General features: G+C 41.1%; 1 protein-coding gene across 2 annotated transcripts in view; it reads right to left on the reverse strand.

Moving 5' to 3' along the window:
* Positions 1 to 13,059, reverse strand: part of slc6a9 (solute carrier family 6 member 9) — a 70,578-nt gene extending 57,519 nt beyond the window's left edge. The window contains exons 1-2 of one of the 2 annotated variants that reach the window (XM_023426275.2): positions 12,875 to 13,059; positions 351 to 664 (exon numbers count right to left, since the gene is read on the reverse strand). In XM_023426275.2, coding sequence (XP_023282043.1) covers positions 351 to 380 — 30 coding nt within the window. In that variant the 5' untranslated portion in view covers positions 381 to 664; positions 12,875 to 13,059. Of the gene's footprint in view, positions 1 to 350; positions 665 to 1,868; positions 1,991 to 12,874 lie in introns of those variants that run through there. The other variant, XM_023426274.2, reaches the window with a different exon arrangement.
* Positions 13,060 to 22,572: the final 9,513 nt, after the last annotated feature.

Below are 22,572 nucleotides of genomic sequence, written 5' to 3' on the forward strand. Positions count from 1 at the left end.
GGGGGGCAAACTGTAGGTCGGATGAAAAGATTAAAAAAGTGCTTGCAGGTTAAGAGGATCATTTTAAAAACTAGATTAAATCAGAGGATCGTGAGCACAAATACACAAGAAAATAAAAGCCTGTGAGTAGCCGCGCAGGACAGGGACAGTAAAGCACCTGGCCTCTTGAGCTGAAACTGGGGAGAAGGGGAGGCAGAGGGCGACTCAACTGGTGGTCCGGCAGCTGTGGACTCACTCAGAGATGTGGCTGCATCCATTGTTTGACATCCTCGTGTGTTTCTTCACTTGTGTATGTGATGTGTGTGTGTGTGTTACTGGAGTGTCTGTGTGTGAGCAAAAGTGAAACTCACCAGGATCCCAGCAAACTGCTTCTCTTCCATCCTTCAGGACCTTGTCTGCAAAGATCCCGCTGCCTCTCTGCTGCCGTCTCTCTCTCTCTCTCTCTCTCTCTCTCTCTCTCTCTCTGGGATGGACTCGTCCGCCTCTTGCAATCAGAGTTTGATGAAGTTTTCTGAGGTGGCTCGAGTGTCTTCACCCCCGTCGCGTCGCTCTCTCTGTCTCCGTTCCCCTCCTCTTGCCTCGTCGGCGTTGTTGTGCGCGAGTGTAGCTGGAGTGGCGTCGCCGCTTTGTGTTAATTCTGCCCTAATCCAGAAACTTTTCTATGCTGTGAAAAGAACATGTGACAGGCAGAGAGGGGTGGAGGGAAGGAGAGGAGTGGGGGAGGAGGAGGGGAGGGAAGGCAAGGCAACACTTTTTAGTTACTTGTCCCCTTGGCCACGTTCAAAAAAATTCCTCAGTCTTTGTACATGATCTGTTTTGAGGTTAAAAAATTAAAAAAAAAAATACAGAATCAACTATTTGCACTTTGCAATTTCAACAAACTATGAGTTTGGAAATAAAACTTTCAAGAATCTGTAAGAAAAGATGCAGAGGAAGAATTTAGAGAACATGTAGTAACAGATTTGCATTTTGTAGCAAAGCAGCTGCCATAACAAAGTGCCCTTTTGTGTAAAGAGATTAACTGTTAGGGGAACGTTTAGACTGCCCATTGACTACCGCTGTATGAAAGCCAAGCTGGGAAAAGAACACTCAGAAACAGGCAGGATTGAGTCTGAAACGCTGACGTTAGCTTCAAATATTCATATTTGGTGAAGAGATTCTGATCTGACACGGTAAATATTTCACCTGTGATCGATACGAACTGCGAAAATGAATGTGATAATGTTATAACAACACATGCATTATTTTTCAAACGTCTCAGTGGAGATATGGGACTGTTCTTGAAAACTCTTTTTCTTTTTTCCATAACTGCTAAATCTGCACGTTATTTTCTTAATCGTTTGGTCTATAAAATGTATGAACGTACTGAAACAGACACAAATTAACTGCTTATCAGAAGAGTTGCTGGTTCATTTTCTGTGTATCAGCTAATCAACAAGTTTATTTCATCAGGTGATTACATAAGTTGTTTGGTGCTGAAAAACTGAAGTTCATGTTTAACTTTACACTACATCACTCCTCTTCCTCACGTTACTCTTCCTCCTGTGAAGGTGTCATGTGGAGTCAAACCCTCCTTTCATCTGACCCCATGAATAAAAATCCTAGACAGTGGACTAAAAGCCCCCCAGAGAGAGAGATAGAGAGAGAGAGAGAGAGAGAGAGAGAGGCCAAATATAGCCACTATTCAAAGTTACACACACATGAACACACTCGCCCCCCTTTCGCATGTACAGGAGCCTACAGGGACCTAAAACTGCCCCGGGACATCCATCATACACAGCGTGCTGCACACTGATAAAAACAAAAAAAAACTAAACATAAATACATGACAAGAAACGGTTAAAAAGCAGTTATATACTGAACCTTACCATCCACAATATGACGTCTGAAGAAAATAAACCACCAACTTCTACATCAGGAGAGAGAAGCAGCAGCTCAGCGGTGAGAAACTAACTGGTGTGAAGAGTGAAGCCTCGGTGCTCTGGCTCCATCCCACTGGTTGACTCCGCTAATGTATGTACACAAGGGGAGATTTGAGCCGAGCCTATTGGGCAGTCCCAGGAGGAGTGTCAGCGGCGGGGAGAGGTTACATCAAACTCACCCAGTCTGTCGTGAGGGATGTTCCCGGAACAAAACCAATCAATTCAATCCAATCAATTTCCAGGTGGAGCCATTAAAGTCCCATTGTACATTCTTGACACTGACATAAACGTCCACTTAATGATGAGTTCAAATACTCAGTTCATATAAACTTGACTTTTGGGGGCTCTTGTTTGCTTGCCTCTATCCATAGAGGACACTGTGCTGTTAGGTCACATTTGCTATAATCAATAATTGGTCATTGATTGTTTCAGTATTTTCTCAGGTTCCAGCTTCTTAAATGCATTTAAAATATAATTTCAAACTTCAGGTTTTATGCTTTTGTTTTTTTTACTTTTCATATGATTCATTGATTAATCAAGAATGAAAACGATGTTGTTTGTAGCTTCATCTGCGACTAAACCAAGCTGACGGCAGAAAGCGGGAAGAGTGGCCGAGCTCATGCGGCAATGTGAAAAATTGACGTGCTCAGGAGGTGAAGCAGCTTTGGATACAGGTTTTGGTTGTGGATGACTCAGGCGTGAGTAATGGTGCTGCACCTTTGAAACTTAAAAGCATTTCCCGCTGTATAGAGAGAGGCTGCAGCTGGAACACACATACCTGTCCTGACCCTGCAGCACTCAGCCAAGGATGACAGGAAGTGGGTTCGGGAATTATAAAGACTTCATTTTCAACTAAATTCCAACACCATGTCTTGTGCCACCCACAGCCAGAGTAAACATGGAGTTTCTTTCCTATCTTTACTCAAGAGGTCTTTCGATTTGAGAGAGTTATTCTTCATTTCACCTTCAGATTTTGTAATGGTTTCCCTCAAAAACCCTCTCTCTCAAATAGACCTTACTCGGGCAAAAATGTGCTCCACTCCTGCTCAAAACTGTTTGTCTGCACTCAGGTACTGTTGCTGCACAAATATCCCTCTTCTCTCGATTATGCTGCTTATGAACCTCATGCTCTCAGAATCTTCTGAAGCAGCAGAAGATCTTTGTGAAAGGACCCTGTCAGAAAAATAAGTATTTTATTGTAATGGTGCTATTACTTTCTCCAAATTTCATTGTTGAAGTCATATTTGCAGCATGGGAATACATCAAGCGGCAACCTCCAACACCGAAGTACCAATAACTGCAGGTCTTGAATGGCCACTAGAGGCTGGCTCCTAAAGCGAGTCACTCCCCAAAGACTCCCATGTTAAAATTTTACAGCAGAAATAAACATGTATACATCCTGATACAAAATGGTTTAGGTCTCTATAGTTAACTTCCTGCTTCATGATAACTGTGCGGGGGTTGAATTTGTTTATAACTCTTTGAGTGGGTGAGCGTGTGCGTGCCCCTCCTCTACGCCCATTTTTGTATTAGCCGAGAGTTCGGCGGAGTCGAAACCTATAGGTGAAGCCACGGAGGCTACATGCATCTTAATTTACGGTCCATGGAATACATGCATGATAATATGCTTGGGTTTCAAGTGTTAATTATGCTTGTTGCTAGGCAACAAACAACAAAACAGATGCTGATGCGTTTCTCTGTTATCTGCATTTCAGTGTTTATGAAGTCGGTATGAAGGACCGACAACAAAAGCTTCGACATTTTGACAAAACACAGCTCGTGAGATTGGACATGTCTGCATATGCACAAAAGCAGTCTGTTACTCATAAATCAGAGGAAATCCTTTAATTGTGTCACAGATATTATTCCAGTTTATTTAAATCCGAGTTAATGCTATAGTGAAATTACCGGAGATTAAGATGCATTTAGCTGCTCATAATTTCTCTGGGTTTGTTAAAGCAGTGTAGAAGAAAATATGTTATACATGAACATACAGCTTCGTGTCATTTTTGAGTTAAGGCTGTATGTTGTTTCAGAAAAATACACTTTGATTTTTATTATTATTTTTTTTTTTTTTTTACATGGGCCTAAATTATTATAACATGAAATGTACTGATATTGAGTAACATGTTAAACAGTGCTGGGGGGTTTTACCCCAGCTACCGGGGCCCTGTTTACCCCCCGTTCCTCCCACTGTGGAATGTGGAATATGTATGGCTCTCCTACGCTGGCCTCAGAATTACTGTGTGGTAATTGGACTACACACATTATAGTATTGAGTATGTGCAATAAATAAAGACAAAACTGAAATAACAAAGGTCTTTTAAAACAGATGTTGGCAAAAAATCTCAAGATAATATAATAAAGAAGAACAGACTTTAAGGACTTTGTTATGTCAGTTGATATTGTGCTTTAGTTATATTCCCAAAAACATTCTCAATTACATTAGCACAAACCAGCTAACACACAGTGGAACTGGACCTATCCAGTCACTTAGCCCAGTTGGTAATTGGTCTGGGTCATACCTGGTGCACAGGGTGGGAACCATACCAAAGGAAAACACCCAAATATTGTGCTGCATATGTACGTCTCTGCATGGCTATAGGCAAAAATCATGTCATACTTTTTCACTGTGTCCCAGCAAACTGCTGAACTAATCAACAATGTAATTACATTTTTGCAAGGGTGCTTTTCAAGTGTAATTAAGGCCCTTTTTAAATTATGAGTCAGATTGTAATGAAAGCAATTAAGGAATGCTGAATAAAATAGCCTTCTTAATCATGAAAATATAAGTAAATTAAATAAATAAATGATGAATAATGAAAATGTAGTAATGCTACTGGTTTTTTTAGCCATGCTAGAGGCGTGACTCCAGGGATGACACAGTCAGTCTGTCAGATAGTCGGTCAGTTCACCACTTTGGTCCAGTTTTGTCCAAGCAAATGGAAAAAGAAAAATCAACCCCTTGGACAAGTCCAGGGCAGATTTGCTTTTTCTCGACCATGTGACTACACAGCAAAACACAAGGTTAAATGCTAATTTAACATGCCACAATTAAATCCCCCTTTCAGTACCATGGATAGCGCCACTCGCCCAGGAGTGCCAAAACACTTATTTATACACTTCAATATTTGATAGAAAATAACAACAGCTCAACTTGCTGTCAAGACAAAGATAAACAGGCTATTGTCACAGGAGCATGAGCACTGACAGTGAAAGTCCTTTTCTGATTTTATTCTTATTTGCACTATAGACTGTTCCATAGCTGAATGGCCATCAGGACCACAGGGAGATATCCCGGGGCGCCACCACATCAGTGGGCAGGTAAAAAAAAAACAGAAACGCCAGTAACCGGAAATGACACAACGCGCTTACTGCAGCCCTTTTAAGAAATAAAGGGTTTCTAAACGCTAGAGGGCTTTTATTTTGAAATGGTTGCAGTAAGTGTTGAGTTTGTATTAACATGTAAGGCAGTAATTTTAACAAGGCAAACAGGAGTAGATCAAAACAAGGCTGTCAACTAAAATACTGCTATGAACACTTATACATATCAAACTGAGAGAATGAGAAATAAAGGCCTGCCTCTAATACAAGTCTGACTCTGATAAACCTGCTACCTCCTGCAGTTGAGGTAAATAAAGTCCCCGATCACTATTTGAGGAAGTGCAGCAGTTGAAAACCGTTGTGGATCTGCTGTAAACGCCCCCTGATGACGTTTTACAAACTGTTCATTACTTTGAAAGAGCAATGGCCAATAGGAAAAGTCCAATACTCAACCGGCCGACCAATGGTGTAACTTTGTCACTCACTCACTCACTCACGGCTGGTCCAGCCAAAAAGAAAGAAAGAAAGAAAAAGAAAACCTGAGGATGACACCTAGTTAGACATTAACCAGTAGTGAGTATTTTTTTTGTTGGGGCCCCATCTTGTTTATCATCACTGTGACAGAGCGAGGTCCTTGGCCTGGTCTGACATGGTATATAACACATGGGTTTGAGACAAAATAGCATCTGTTATTGCTATCTGTATTTACAATGCATCGTATTGTTGGGTTTGCAAAGCAGCTGTGTCTATTATCAATGATGTCAATATGCAGCACTATGATTGAGACTCCGCAAGCCCTGCTTTGTCATGATAGACAGCCTCATCCCTACACTGTGCACAGATAGGTAAATATGGCTAAGAAATTGTGATGGTACTCGAAGCAGTGATGACTATGCTTAGGCCTTTGTTCAGCAGCCAGTAAACAGAGCCAGCATCACTCTGGACTGCTGAAAAATTCTTACAATAAGGCAACGACATTGGGAATGAGAAGATATGGGATTTTAATATGAAGTGCAACAAATCATGATTTTTGTTTTTTTATTAGTGGCATTCAAATGATTTTGGCTGCTGTGGTAGAGGAGTTGGAAAGGGAGGAGAGTGTTGCGAAAACACAGAAACATAATCTATAGCAGTAAAAATACCAGTGGAGAAAAAGCAGAGGAATCTTTCTGAATCCTGTGCCAAGACAAAAGAGCTATATCACTGTGCCAAACAGCAGAGAAAAAACCTTTTCAAAGCATATTCTGATGGTAGTCAATGAATAGCCGCTGCTACAGCACAAACACACACAAGCAAGGGTCAACCTCTCTTATCTTTTTAACTGAATGGAGACCTTGGCCCAGAAACAATCAAAAACACAATCACTAATGCATGCTGCACAACAAAGACCCACCGTACTTTAAACTATCACTGGATCAACTATAGGACAACTGCGATTTATGTGAAGAAATGAATGTAGTTGGGGAACAATTGCACATCACTCCAATAAGGATGATCAATTCATTGTCTGTCCTAAAAGGGAACGCCTACTCAGTTACTTTACAGACTGATTTCTGAATGATTGAATAAAAATGAGAAGCAGAAAAAGCAGATTTCAGGTAAACACTCAGAGAAACAATATCCTGCAAGGTTGGATGGTGGGTCCAGGTGGGCGGGGCTTGGGGCATGGCTGAGGGCAGTGACTGTACACTTGTGACATCACAAAGTTACAGAAGTCCTGACAGCTTGTTTTAAGGCTCAGTTTCTGAATACAGGCTGTGTGCATTTCTCTGTGGACTGAGGCTTTGATACTTTCACTGTATTAATATAGAACCTAGACCTGCTTTATATTCAAACAACACATGGAAATCTACCTTTACACAATATGGGACCTGTAAGCTTTGATAATGCCTTCAGAGCTCTTCCACCTGTGATCAATAAGATAAGAAATGTTTGAACAGTAGCATGAGAATAAACAGAGTGCTACTTGAGAGAATTACCTGTACAGCTCCTTTCATCTCTACAGAGTATTTCAACGTCTTGTAGCTAATTGTTTTGGTTTCACTGTTTTGATTCAGCCTCACTGCTCTCATTAGCATAATTTACAGCAACAGCAGGCAGCTGTTTTAAGCTAAAAAAAATCATCAGATGAACCCATGGCACTCTACCCACTTTGAACCAACCGCAGACAAACGAAGTAAGTGACTAACCGAGGAAAACAGTGGAACATAAACTCAGTAAAAAGCCAGATATTTACCTCGGGAGTTGGTTGAGACCAAAGCAGATCTAAAAGGAAGGGTGAATACTGAACTTGCATCTGTCGCTCTGTATCTGCTATGTGTAAATAGGCAACTGCTTATTAACACAACACATTTGGTGAAACACCTTTATATGGTGATACTATAAGTACTTATAAGGTAATGTCAATGTTGTGTTTACCACTTGTTCTGCTGCCTCTACGTGACTAAAAGATCATTAATGGAGGTATTCTGCAGCAACACAACTTAAGAACCTGGAAAACACATGATTTAAATACCAAATCGAGGCAACACTCCAACATAAAACTAAATTCTACAATAAGGTGTGCAGCCTTCCTGAGTCTTTCAAAACACAGATTCCTCTTGAGTGAAACTACAGTACAGTAGCTAGCAGGCGCAGGACCAGGAGTCTGAAACTGAAGCAGCTAAATGATATTCAGCCATCATACATTGAATCTTATTATTAACACATGTGCTTTTCCTACTATGACATGTCAAAATGTCTTCCGTGAAAAAGGTCTGTGCAGCAGTGCAGACATGGTTGCACTCCATAGTCTGCTGCTTCTCTGAGAGATGGTTGTCTACCTGCCAACTGCTCAAACACTTGCACTGTCTCACACATTCATCCGGATGAAACTCTGAATACAGAAAGAAAGTCGTGAGACATGAGAGAGAGTTGCATTTCTATAACGTTAATCTTTTAGAAGAGGAGGGAAAACAAATGTACCTGCCTGCTGCGCCATAATTCTACAGGTACTTATTTTCTTTCTGTTTCTCATGACTTCCCTTAACGTGCAGAGGCCGTGCTGCCAGCACACCGGCTAGTTTTCCACCCTGACGGTCACTTCCATTCAGGCTGTGCTCAAATCCCACCTAATGTTTCATAACTGAGACATGGTTGAGATGCTGACACTGAACTGCTGCACTCCTCAACAAATACTAAACAGCTCAGCTTAACTATGCTGTAGGGCCCCCTGGTGGTCAAAATGTATAGGTGGAATTTAGACACTCCATCCTGTATGACCTGTTCTCCAGTCTCTTCCTCGCCACAACAGATAGTTTTCATGTACAACATTGCATGTTCAATACTGAAGATGTGTGAAATACAGACATCTTTGACATCAAAACTGACTTGACAGTGTTATTGCGTTGTATTACTGCTAATATGCACATAACTTCTTCCCTCTCACTTCCTTTATCCTCGGCCCATTCACTGCGTCTCTCCTAACCCCCTCTTCTCCTCTTTTGCTCTAGTCCCACAGTATTTGGGCATTCCAGACATCCAGACATGTCTGGACCAATGCTTCACAAAAACAACAATGACATTTTTCAGAGCCTACTGTGAAAACTGTCTGATGCAAACCATGGGAAAATTCCATCATAACAAATATCCGATGCTATTACAAATACAGTATGCTGCAGTGCAAATGCAACGCATGTACACATACACAGTAATGTGTAACACTGGCTATTCAACCCATGACCTCATTCTTACCATGACTTTAACCAAGTGTTTTTCTCGCCTAATCTTAAACCTGTATTAATTAATTGGTGGACATGTTGGGGTAGTGAAACATTAGTGTGAAAAACTGGACTCCTCATAGACTCCGCTGACAATCTCCCTTCACCCTTTCACCACCTTCAACCTTCATACAATTACATCCTGGAGGGGGAAATGAGGCACTTTACCACTCCATTGGCAAAGGTTCCCTCCTTCACTCTCCCTCCATTGTCTCTGCAGAAAAAGACTTTCTATTAGAGCTGCACGATATGCAAAAAAATAAGATATTGTGTTATGCAATTTCAGTTGGAATGGTCGTTTTTGCATTTCACTTTCAAAAATGATGGTGATGCTGTGATTTTTGTTGGGTCTTGTACCAAACAAACATGTTTACATATTGAGGTACGTCTGGAGAATATGATTTGTGGGCCGGGGCGTCTCTGTAGCACCAAAAAGCTTATGGTGCTAAGAATGCACAACAATGTTGTGACACGTTTTTACCTTTATCAAAAAATGTGCAGCTCCTGCGATTCGGATATTGCACTTGGCCATATTGCGATTTTGATTATATTGCAATTATTAATCATTAAGCTAGCAACTGGTGATTACTCAAATTTCTGAGTGATTATTTCTGGCCTAGTTTAGGATTTCTGTCACAGATCAAAACAGACCATCATCTCAGCTTTTCGTAGAGGCCTTCACAGCTAAGATTCTTCAGTTGCCAGTAGATGCTGAACCTGACCTGAACACAGCATGTGTGACAGCAGGTATCAGAAGTGCAGCGAGGAGCACTGGTGATCGAGCCCTGTTTGTCATGAACCTGCTCTAACCCCTAAAAATCTCCTGTCGATCACAGCAGGTAAAAGGTAAAGTGAAGGTAAATGTTTAGAACTTGAATTGCACGATAATATATGGCGTTGGGTTGCGGTAACTTGTTTCAGTCTATGTGTCGGTTTGCTTTTTTAAAAGCATTTAACGTTCAGTTGTTCACGCCTTGTTTACTGAAGTTTAATGACAGAGATAAGGCAGGGGACGGTTTAGCTTTTGTAACATGATCCCTGTTTAAATGTGGCAACAAATGCTGATAGCTTCCTTATTCATCTTTAAATTGTAACTGAGTCAATTGAAGCTATAACAGACAAACTAGTATTACAAAAAAGTGGCAGAGTACTTTGGATACAACTCTTGTAGATTTTGAGATGTACCAGTGGCCTATGTTTTTACTAGGAGTACTGTTACTTTGCTTTTGAGACATACATAAGAAGACTAAGCTGCTTAGGCTATAGGAGTCTCTGTCCCTTCCACATACGCAAAAATATGTTGCCCACAGAGCACTACATAAGGAAAGCAAACAGTAGGAAACTCTAGGGTCGGATGAAAGAAAGGCACTCCTGTGTGTGTATAAGGATACGGTGGAAAGGCTGTGGTGTGTGCATGTATTGGGGGCTGGGGGTTACTGCCATTCATGCACGCACAACATCTGTTGACATACCCCACTTTTACCATTCAGCCCAGCAGCCAATCTGGTTTTGTCACATGAATACAAGTGACATACTGTATGTAGAACATTATGTTCTCTTCATGTTTTGACAAAAATGTTTTTTTTGCCTAAATCACCCCGTCATGATGCTGGCCACCTCTGGTAAAATCGCCTGAATCCTCAGTTGAGGGGAACATATTTGATCTGATCTTAATCTAAATTGCACGTGTAGACAAACACAATGTGCTTAAGCTAATAACTTACAAACTAACTGGCCTATTATCTTTGGTGTCTTTATTGAACACAGTCATTAAACATTCACAGATAGAATGTTTGGCACCAATAACCTCAAACCAGCTCTTCCAGTAGATGCACAATGTTCAGGAGCCATATTCCTACAGGATGACTGATGCGAACTTTTCTCTTGAGGTCATTCCACAGCATCTCTACAGGGTTGAGGTCTGTGCTCTGGCTGGGCTCTGGCTCCAACAGGTGGATTTTCTTTGTCTGAAGTCATTCTGTAGTAGATTTACTTTGTTGTTTTGGGTCATAGTGCTGCTGCATCACTCAGCTTCTACTGAGCTTCTCTTCTGCTGAGCTACACTGACTTTATCCTGCAAGATACTTTGATAAACTTGATGATGTCAAGCTGTCCAGGTCCACAGGCAGCGAAGCCCCAGATCATGATGTTCCTCCACCATATGTCACCTTTGGGATGATGTTTTGTGATGTTTGTATGGTTTTTAATGCTGCATGTTCCTCCCAAACAATTCAACTTCCTGTATGGCGACATGGCCACACCATGCTCCATGATTTGCGGTTGGTAGTCTCATGAACAGAGACGTTAACCAGCTCCAATGATTATTTTAAGCCTTTAGCTGTTACTCTGAGCTTATTGGTTTCTTTGTTAAGTTACTTGGTGCGTTGCATTGCGCCTTTGGGGTCATCTTAGCCCGACACCCACTCCTATAGAGAGGAGCAACAGAACTAAATCATCTCCATTTACAATCAGTTTGTCTGACTGCGGACTGATGAATATTTAAACTCTTTGAGATGACTGTGTAACCTCTCCAGCTTCAAGCAAATCAACAATTACAGACATGAAGTCTGAGAGATCTCTCTCTCTTGCAAGGCATGTTTAACATCGGCAGGTGTTCCTTGTGAACAGCAAACTGTAAATGTTTGAGTGTTTTGTATAAGTCAAAGTAGCTCTAGCCCACACATCCAATCATTGACTGGACTCCTGACTCCAGTTGACTTTTTCCAGCCTATACTCTGATAGTTTGAAAATATCTATCCAATATGGACAAGAACAATCCAATGATTTGTGTGTTATTAGTAAAAATAGACTGAGTTTGTTCATAAACGTAACTTAGATGAAGATCTGACCATATTGTGAAACAAATTTATACATAAATGCAGAAGCTTCAAAAAGGTTCACTTACTTTTTCTTGCCACTGTAAGTACTATAAACTGCTGCCACTGGCAGTAACACATGATTTTATATTATTGATGAGAACCCCACCAGGAAATCAATATTAGCTCATAATACATGTATCCATATCAGCATGAACTGTACGTTGGCTGATAAGTTACAAGAAAGTGAAGCACAGAAATGTCATAAACATGTCAGAGGAAGTTCAGAAGCAGTATCAACATCACGTAGGGCAATGTCAGCTGAGGCATATATATATATATATATATATAGTTATATCAATGTGATAGTCCTCAGGTTATATTATCAATATCATTACATTATTAGCATGACTGTTAGTCATTTTTTGAAGGCTAATTCCTCCTATAATATAATATAGCATGTAGCTATAATGTCAGACAGGTTCCTGTATATTAAACAGCGTGTCCTAATAACAACTATTAGTACATAGGAAGACTGCAGAATAGTTTTGAGTTGATTTGTATAGTAGCAAACTATGCTACAGGCTACTGTTACATCATAACTCAGCCATGAAAGTCAGCTACTATCCATAACACTCAGTCTTTAAAAAGGCATATTTCAACACGGAAATGGCCCCCTTCATCTTCACCCTCCCTCCCCTTCCTCTTTAAGTGAAGTCACAACAGGGGGGGGGGCAATACCAGTGCCACGTGTTTCTCCCTGCTGGGATTAAATTACATCTTTAAAACGCTCCATCACAATAAGACTCACTCTGACTTTATTATTGGAGCCCTCTTCACGCGCGTGGGATGTTTTTTCTTTTCTTTCTAATTGCCGTCATTCAATTTCCTCCCTCAACATGAAGCCTATAACATAAAGTGGTTCCTCTGAGAGAAGATCATCACATCACAGCCTGGGGTCTGCTGATCCACCACTTATTGTTCAGAAACCGGAGAATTACAAATTAAAAACACTCGCACACTTCCTCTCCCGCCTTTAAAGGTGTTGTCTTACCGTGGAGGTGAGCTCTCGTCCTCTGGCTGCAGTCTCCTCTGACATACATGAAGGGGGGGTTTTCCGCCAATATTGGGTTATTGGAAGTTGCATCACCTTGGTCTTCCGTCCCTCTTCGGTCACAGCCGGGGCAACAACAACTCCTCCTTACGCCCCTCCCTTCTCAACTCCTAAATAGGCGGGGGGCAGCAACATGTGAGGGCCCTTGTGTGTCGACGCTCTAACCTGTCAGAAACACATGGTTCATGAACATCCTCTATGTGTCTGGCTATCAACTGCCTGCTCCCTATTGGCCAACATAATGCATCTGCTATTAATATGGTCTCAGTTGCTACTTAATTAAAGCAATTAGGTGTCATTTTTCATCTTAATGTAAAGATCGCTAGAAACCAAACTTGAGAGCCACACGTACACACGTCATAAGAAATGCTATGCGAGCAATTACGCTCCTATCACATCAGGTGTTTTGTTTTTGCAGTGCGATGCGTGTAACCCGCTCCCGACATAAAGCATTTCACTGTCTGTTAGGGTGCACGTGGAGGAATGCATGTTCATGTGTTGCTCATTCTTTTGTTGTAAGAGCTTGATGCCGCAACCCGTCCCTCACAGAGACCCTGTGGTGTGTGTGTTTGTGTTTGCAGGCACTTTGTGATCACATGTGATTGCATCCGATGTGATGCACAGTGATGATAGTGATGATGATGATGATGATGATGATGATGATGATGATGCGAATTAATGCCAGTCAAAGCAGAGGTATATAATGAGTGAATGCGATGCTCCAGACAGGTGTGGTAGCCTCGGCTGCACGGTGTGCCACCGGTGACAGATGAAAGCTTCGGGGCGTCCACGAAGGAGAGATTTAGTGATATGTGTGACGGATGCAGCTGATGATGGATAACGGAGGTTTTGGTATGGCATGCAGATACAGGCTTTACCTTGTTTATAGAGCGATCGGGTTGTAGGGCGGTTGGGAGAGCGGTGGAGGAGGAGGAGGAGGAGGAGACACGCATGCAGGCGCGGTGGTGGTCAGACACTGGGGTGAGAGGAGGGAGGTGAGGAGTTTTGCACAATCCTTTGGTAGCCCGCAAACCCTTCTGGAGAACGCCTCAGAATTTGTGGATCCATCTTTAATTTGAACCTGAAAAAAATGAAAACATGAAAAAGATGAAAAACTTTAGTAATCAAATACATTTTTGGAAAGATGATGTACAAATACCAGTTCAACCATGGATACCTTAATGGACATGTGAATGTGGGCGATACAGGCCAGTACACTAATAAGACTGAAAATAAATAGGCTGTCCCATATGATACATCACTGTTTGTGACTTTGACTGCCTCCAAGCAAATGGTGTTGAAAGACAAATATAAATACGCGGCTACTTTCATTCCAGTGGTCATTTACTCCTGTATCTTACCAGGTTTGAGGTACTTTTACTATTTCCATTCTGTAACTTTATTTTTACTACAAACTACTACAAACACTAAAACCCTGTGCTGTAAACCGTTGGTTTTCAAAGTGGGGTCTGCGGACCCCCAGGGCTCCTTGAACACCATCCAGGGTGTTCCCAGCAAAAAGGCAAATCATTTATTTTCACTGTAATTCCATCCATAAGTGACAGAACGTATATGACTATCGTAGCTATGGGTTTCAAACACACTGTAATTACAATCTTATCAGATGGGGGACTCTGGGAGAAAATCTTATCAACGGGGGTCTGTGGTCTAATTTGTGTCAGTTCAGGGGTCCTTGATGTGACAGTTTGAGAACCACTGCTCTAAACCATCTAGATGTACAGTATATGATGTATATTGTACATATATATAAAGTAGATCATATTAGCACCACCATGAGCAGCTACAACAGTAACATAGCCTACAACTACTACTGCTACTACATATGGTAATAATAATAATAATAATAACAACAATGCCATATACATCAGTCATCACAGGATATGTTAAGTTGACTGTAAGAGTTTTACTTGTAATAGAGTATATTTATATTATACTGTATTTCTCTCACTGCTGTCTCCTTCATCTCCAGCAGAAAAAGACATAACATGATTAGCAAAACAAATCTCTATTTTAATCATATTTTTTTTCATTTCAAATATGTGTTATATAAGGATATATATATATATACACAGTATATGTATTTAGAAATACATAAAGCACGTGCAAAAAGAAGCTCGGAAAATCAAATCTAAAAAACTAATTATGAACTGTGTCAAAAAGGCAAGAAGACAAGCAGAGGCATGAGAAATCTTAAATAATGAGGGTGGTCGACCTCAGTTTCATTATAATTTCATTTCATTTGTTCCATGGCGATATGCAGCCAGACATACAGTAGAGGGGTTTTTTTTCTATTACCCTTCAGAAACAAATGCCAGGAAAGATAGTAGTTACATAAATGAATGTCAGAAAACGCAACAGGTGGTATTTTTCACAGATAAGCGAGATGTGAGTTTGCAAGGACACAAGCTGCATCAAAACTTATGTAAATCATCAGACACATCGAGCACACGGAGATGAGTCACAGAAAGAGGAAAAGGAATCATGTTGGTCAAATGTGTCTGATATATGCTGCAGCATAAGATTTACCATTGTTGAATACAGTGGCTTGACTGAACTGGACCATTTATTTTTCATAAATTGTGCAAAAGAATAACAGGGAGATGTTATTCGTGCTAAAATGTGTTACACGTTATGAAACAGTTGCTTATTTACATATTGAGAACAGAGCAACATTAGTGTTGATATGGAGTCCTGTTTCTGGCCATTGACTTTGTCTGCCAGCTTACAACACGTTTATCTGGACTAGGTGCGCTAATGCGTAGGAATACAGTAGTTCAGCGGTTCACAAAGGAAAGGGTTGTTACGCATTAAAAATATTCAAAATATAGCCCACACACAAAACATTTTTTTGTGGCTAGCCCCGTCCACAACAGTTCTCCTGGCTGCTTCTCTCAACTGTGCGTGTGCTGATCTGAATCTACTGCAGGTAATACATTAAACTATGTATAAGAACCTCCCACAACCCCACGTCAAATAACCCGAACTATCCCTTTAAGACAGATTGTCTATGAATGACTTTGTCACTCTGTAATGTCACCTTACTTCCTCCTCTGCTCCTGTCATAATTCCAATGGCTACTAGACGGATTTGTCACTGGGATGTAAACATATGTCTTTTTGGGGCGCATGAACACATGGTGGTGGGAGGACAGTCTCTGCAAACCAAATCACTGAGCTGAAAGCCTCATTAAACGCTCTGTACAGCTGATGAGAAGCATTAATGAAAGCTCTGTGCAATCATCATTATGAGCGACCCCCTTTCAAATGAATCATTAATTTGATCTTCTATTAATATTAAAATATCGACTAGCGCAGCTTGAAGTCATAGATATAACAATGAAGTTTTACATGCTCTTCTTATTCGAGAGCTGGTAAGTTGTTTTTTGAGATTTAAAGACATTTAAATATAATGTTTTTCATATTAGCAATCACTTAACTTAAATTTCCCAAACCCCTCAGTTCTTATGTTATCTGAGCATCATGAACAGTGCCCATGCAGGAAAAGAAGTTTGTGAGGGGCACAATGATACACCAAGACTGTCGGTGGAAAAAAGTTGGCTGGTAAAGTGTCTTCTACCTTTGTTGCTTTGCTGAATAACAAAGGATTTCTACAACGTCCTCTCCTCATGACAACAGAGAATATCTACTATCTACTATCTACTACTAGCTATACTCAGTTTGGCCAGAAGGTTGTTTCGTTCCGGTGGTGTTTATATACGTGCTGTAGTACGAAAGAATGATCAAAATAACCACAGCAAGTTTTTCCAGACAAACCCTGTGAAGGACAGTGACGACTGAACATGCTTTCAACAGCTTTGGTCAGTCACAAGTAAATTGGGTCATTGCCATTCGCATGGGATCTGGTTCTTCAGCCTTAGCTGCATATGGAAAAAAAACATAGCATTATGCAAGTCATTGTATAACTACATACATTTTAGTTTCATATCATAACAACGCATTAGACTTTTCTTTCTTTTCTGGTGTCATTATGAAAAGCTAATTCTGAAACTCAAAACATTTTCTGGATATTCTGGAGGCAGAATCTGCTGTAGAGAAGGAGCATGTCTCCCATGCCCTCTGTTTGACCTGAGGGGGGTAATAATGTAGTGTTAAGGGAGTGGCATGTCTGAGAGAAAAGCTCCTTGTATAATGAAAGTCTGTATGAGAGTTTCCTGCAAGGATTTGTACAATCCACATGTTTGATGTATGTTACACTCATGTCATAATTAGAGGTGTACTGTCACTTTAAATCAAATCATTTTAATAAAATATTTTTGATTAATTATCACCCTGGTTTCCTCTGAGACGCACTGAGAGTGGAGTTTGACTCCTGACCTAGTGACAGTTGACAAAACCCAGAATCCCTTGGGTTAGGTAAACAAGGTCGCAGGGGCACACATAGCTTTGCCTCCTTGACAACACACACATGCACGCACAGGGAATACTAATCTATCATTCCCACTATAATGAACGCAAGGGTTATATAACCAAGTCCTTTAATACACAGGATTGGCTTTCAATTTAAAAAAAAATCAGCTATGAATTAGTAAATAAATGATTCATCAAACTGTTTTTTTTTAATTACACTGACAGTATTGTCACCTCACAGATACACTATGTTTCATTGTTTGCCACTCAGTTTTGAGTTGATTATAATTCAGTTTTAGCAAATAATCTAAATGATAAAATCCAATTTCACAAAATAAAGAGTTGAAGAATCTCTGTGATACAATTCTTTGGATATTTAGAAGGACAAAGTCAAGAGTAACTGGATTCGTTGTCCTTTTTTTTCAGAGCGAAGTTGCATTTGTGTTAGTCTTTAGTACAATTAAAAATTATGCTTCCATCATAAAACATAATGGACCTGGAGCAGCATGAATTGTGGGAAGCAGACAGGACAGGACAGCAGTCACACAGGGATAAAACAGACAGAGAACAACATTGACATCTACTGGCAATTTGTGGAATTTTTTCCACTGCAGAAACAGCCCAGGGATCTTTGTAAAAGCCTTACCTGAACTTTCCTGCGTTCTGATCAGCCGTGGTTCCTGTCCCCCAAAAACGCAATCTTCTGTTGGTCTTTGATGATCCAGGAACTGCTGGGATGGATTTTAAGGTACTGAATGTTGCTCACTGGTCAAACTTAAACCTTGAGGCTTCTACAACCTGTGATGAAAAATAAATCAGTTTGTTTCGCTTTAAAGACAAAAACAACTTGAGTTTAGGAAAAGATTATGGTTTGGGTTCAAGTAAAGAATACTTGGTTGTTTGGTTAGGGGACCTTTGTTGTCATGGTTACAGTAGTAAACACTTGGTTAAGTGTATTGCTACAGCTGCTAGAGGGCTGTGTCACTTAAATGTAAGTGATTCTGGAGTATTTAGTGAAATGACTGGTGCAGTTTTCTGTGCAGATGCTGTATTTATAATGCTTTTCCTTCCATTTATTTCTACTGCACTTGATATGTTTTCTATTTAGGCAGTGATTCATACTGATTTCAGTCCATGTCAAACTTGATTACTGGCACTTTTCTCCAGTTTAAGCTGCCTTAAAGGTGCAAAGTACAGATACTTACCAGGTGCTTTCTGCTAGTGTTCTTTAATGAGTCAGTGCTAGACCATGATCAGGTCAGTATATTCATCCACTTCTGTTTTAAAGGCGAATAAGTACCAGTACTCATGAGGGAAATTATCTGCAATGTACCACTTACAGAAAACTGCAATTACCACATGCATTGCTAAACTGTTCTTGGGTTGTGTTGAGTGGAATACAATGTGTATGACGTGCAAAAGTTCCTGGGCTCTGGCTCCTTTCAGGCTTTCAGTTCCTTTGACAAACTTCACAACACTCAGAACTATAAGCTGTGCTTAGCAAATTGCACATGGCAAATTGGGAGAGCTGGGGGTTAGCAGAGAGTCGAGGCCGGGGGACTGGAGGTTGTTGTCAGGTATCAGAGTGAGGATGTGTCCCAGCAGTCCCGATTGTCCTGAAGAGCTCTGCCATGGAGACCCCTCCCCTGTGCAGCGTGGGACCGATGAGTTCAGCGAGGTGGGGCCACATTTCCGTCAAGTCTGCGGTGGCGAAGTCTGCAACTCCGAGGATCTCATTCAGACCTTCAAAGACCTGCTCTGCCGGCAGGACTGCTGACCTGGTCATCTCAAACAGCAGCAGGCCCATATTCCTCCGAGCGTTACTGCTGCTCTCGGATGTCAGGTCCAACGCAAACCTCACAAACACACGGAGCAGAGAGGGGCTGATTCGCTCCGTCACATGCTGCAGGGTTTCTTGCAAGTTGTTAGTGAGCATGTATTTATCTATTATACACTCGGAAGATGGTCTTCATGTCTTGCTCTGATGGTGAGTGTTTCACAGTGGGGCCAGTCTCTTGTTTCTCCAGCTGTAGATTGTTGCTGTCCTCTTTCTTATCGAGAGTCATCAGCTGTGGCTTTTCATCCACAGTGAGCTCAGGCTGGGCAGCAGAGCCTTGAGGCTGCATCCTCGGTCTGAGTCTCTCTGCAGCCAGTTTGTCCCGGGGATGTCACGGGATAAGCTGGCTGTGGGGCTGTGGCTGAGGACTGGCTGTCAGTGGCCTTAACATTCTCAGAGGTCACATTGAACTCAGACATCCAGTTTCTCTGCCTCAAGTCTGCTGTGTCCTTCAGCCTGAGGGAAACCCTGGGTGACATCTTTCCCTCCTTCCTGACGCTGTCCATCCTGTCAAAGTGGAAGTCCATGTGCCACTTTGCTGTCGCCACCTCCAGGTCTTTACCGACTGTCCTGAGGAGCTCGCACAGACACTCAAGAGACTCCTCATCTCTGTTCTTCAGCAGTCTCTTGACGCAGCTGTGCATGGCAGATGCACTCAAGGATCTTTGCTTTGAAGAGCTGCCAGATGAACCTGATGTTATTGACTGAGCTACTTCAGCGTTGTCCAGCTCCTTCTTCAGTTGCTCGAGCTCTTCTTACTGTTGACGTCAACACAAATTATTTGGGACATTATTTTCTCTTAATGATAGAAAATATGAGTTTTGAGCAAAAATTTTAATTCAACAAAAGGAAGATAATTCTTACATCCTTGGCAGTCTCCAGCCGTCTCTGCCTCCTCTCAAAGACGTCGTCTCTGCCGTGGATTTGTTCAGACTCTGTGTCTGATGAGCAGAGTTTGGAAGCTGACAGAGGCTGTTGTAGTTGAGACATACTGTACATCTGAAGAGGAGAAAACCACAAGGAGGACTTTTTAAAGACAAATTCACCTCACATTCTTTGGAAAACATAGTGATATTCATTTGGAAAGTGTTTGGTGTGTGCTGCTTTATGAGCATTACAGACTGAATGAATGAGTGCAAAAAAAAAAAAGTCAGCCTGTTGATGATATTTTTCACACAGCTGATGAAGTCTTTGGGCTTCTCCCTTTCAGAGAGAGTTTTCACTTTACACTCCCTCTGTTGGGGCACCTTCTTCATCCTGCTGTTGTTGGCGAGGCGTCCGGGTGCTTCTTCCTTGAACAGTTGTGTGAACCAGAAGCCTCACTCTGTTTGGGGCCTGTCTTCTGCCTCCTCTGGGCGGATGAAAATCCAACAGCAACGTTGACTTCTTGCTCTTTGGAGAAGACAGAGTAGACAAAGACGACAGGCTCAGTCAGAGTGAAATCTGTATTCTTGTTTCTAATGTTTGAAGGATCTCTCTTCTTCCTTGTGGAAGCTGAAGGCTCCAAAAAAAACACTGGCTCCCTTTCACTGAGCCTCCTATAGATCCCTCTCTTCTCCTCTGCTGTCAGAGGAACTGGCATGAAGGTCATGAAAGTCAGGCCTTAACAGCAAAATAATCTCACCAATCCAACACAGACGCCACTCTTTCACAGGAAGATCAAATTATTACCTCAAAACACAGGCAGCATACTTTTATTTCCTTTTCCTCTGTGGAAATTTAACTTCTGTAATTATTTCATATTCTGCTCGGCAAAAGAATCAAGCTAAAGGTTTAACCCAGCTCTCAGCAGTAGCCTGTTCACAGTCTGATGTTATACTGCCCCCATGTGGCTAACTGGAGCACCTGCATGTCCAATCACAGAAAGATCCATCTTATTCCAAAGCATCATTGGAAGCATTGATAAATATATTATACACAAAATAACATAACTCAAACATAATTGCTCTCTGATAAGTTTAACTTCTTTTCAACAGACAGGAACATCATACTAATACTGGAAACGGCCTCCCTTTGCTCTCAAAACAGCATCAGTTCTTCATGGCATGGATACCACAAGATGTTGGAAACTTTCCTTTGAGATTCTGTTCCATGTTGACATGATTGCATCAGATCGTTTCTGCAAATTTCTCAGCTGACAATCTCCTGTTCTACTAGATTCTGACTGGAGACTGGGGGAAGTCACTGAAGTTCCCTGCACTCATCGTTATGTTCGGCAAAACATTTTGAGACGATGATTGCTTTGTGACTTGGTGCATGATCAGCTGGAAGTAGCCATTAGAAGACAGTAAATTGTGGCTATAAAGGGATACACATGGTCAGCATCAGTACAGCAGATAGGCTGTGGCATTTAACCGATGATTGATTGGTATTAAGGGGTTTAAAATGTGTCAATAAATCATTTTTACCTCATTCCATTGTTTGATGTGTCCATTAACTAATGCTCCTGATGTGTATCTGCATGATTTTGTACATGGCACTGATGCAACATGATTGACTGATTGGATAATGCCATGAATAACTGTTCCTAATAAAGTGCTTGGTGAGTGTACGTAGTCCTTATGTAGGCTTAGTCCTTAGTGCTTAAATTTGGACCATGGATCATCTACACATGATTCAATTAGTAACCAGTTTACATGTAATAAAGTCAACATACACAAAAGCCTGAGTTCAGGTGATGTTACTTGGCTGTTTTGGTCATTGGAACTTCTATGACACTGAAATGATCAGTGCAGTTAAGTAATCTGTCACTACACTGATTTAGTTTTGGCTATAGTTGAAATGTGGGTCCATACCTCTTAATCTGATGTTTAATACCAGTGACTGCAGATAGCCTATGACCTCTGGTAATGATGGCACAGTAATACTGGTCGTATTCCCAAAAAATGCCTTGAATGTGACACAGAAATCTGTCACAGGCACATTACATTTCATTGAAGATTGTTGCAAGAAACTTCAAAATCAAAATGTGTAACTTAATTGCAGAGGACTGTCACGTGACTCAAAGCCTTCAGTAATATCGCCTGTGTGTGAGAGGAGAAAATAAACAGTCTGATCCCAGGTGACGAGCATTTCTAATTAAAACAGGTGTCCATCATCAGCCTGATTAGATGGTGCCAGAGACTGCATGAAGAAAATAAACCAAAAGAGGACATCTAGTGGTGGAACTAAGGAATGACAAGGAACGAAGCACAAAACATATAGAGGTAAAGTTTTACAAGTTTTCTACATAAAGTCGACATGAAGATTTATTGTTAGATTAAGTATAAAAATGGGCAAAACTCAGCTGACAGCAGTTTATACAACTGCCCATTTCAGCATCTAGGTTATCACACCAATTAGCACTTTGTCCTGTATGCGTACCTATTTTACATGAACTTTTTACTATATTATTATTAATGGCTTAATTTACC

The sequence above is a fragment of the Seriola lalandi genome, unplaced genomic scaffold (genome assembly GCF_002814215.2).
Source record: "Seriola lalandi dorsalis isolate HSWRI2012SDOR001 ecotype SW California unplaced genomic scaffold, Sedor1 jcf7180002054824, whole genome shotgun sequence".
Classification (NCBI taxonomy): Eukaryota; Metazoa; Chordata; class Actinopteri; order Carangiformes; family Carangidae; genus Seriola; species Seriola lalandi.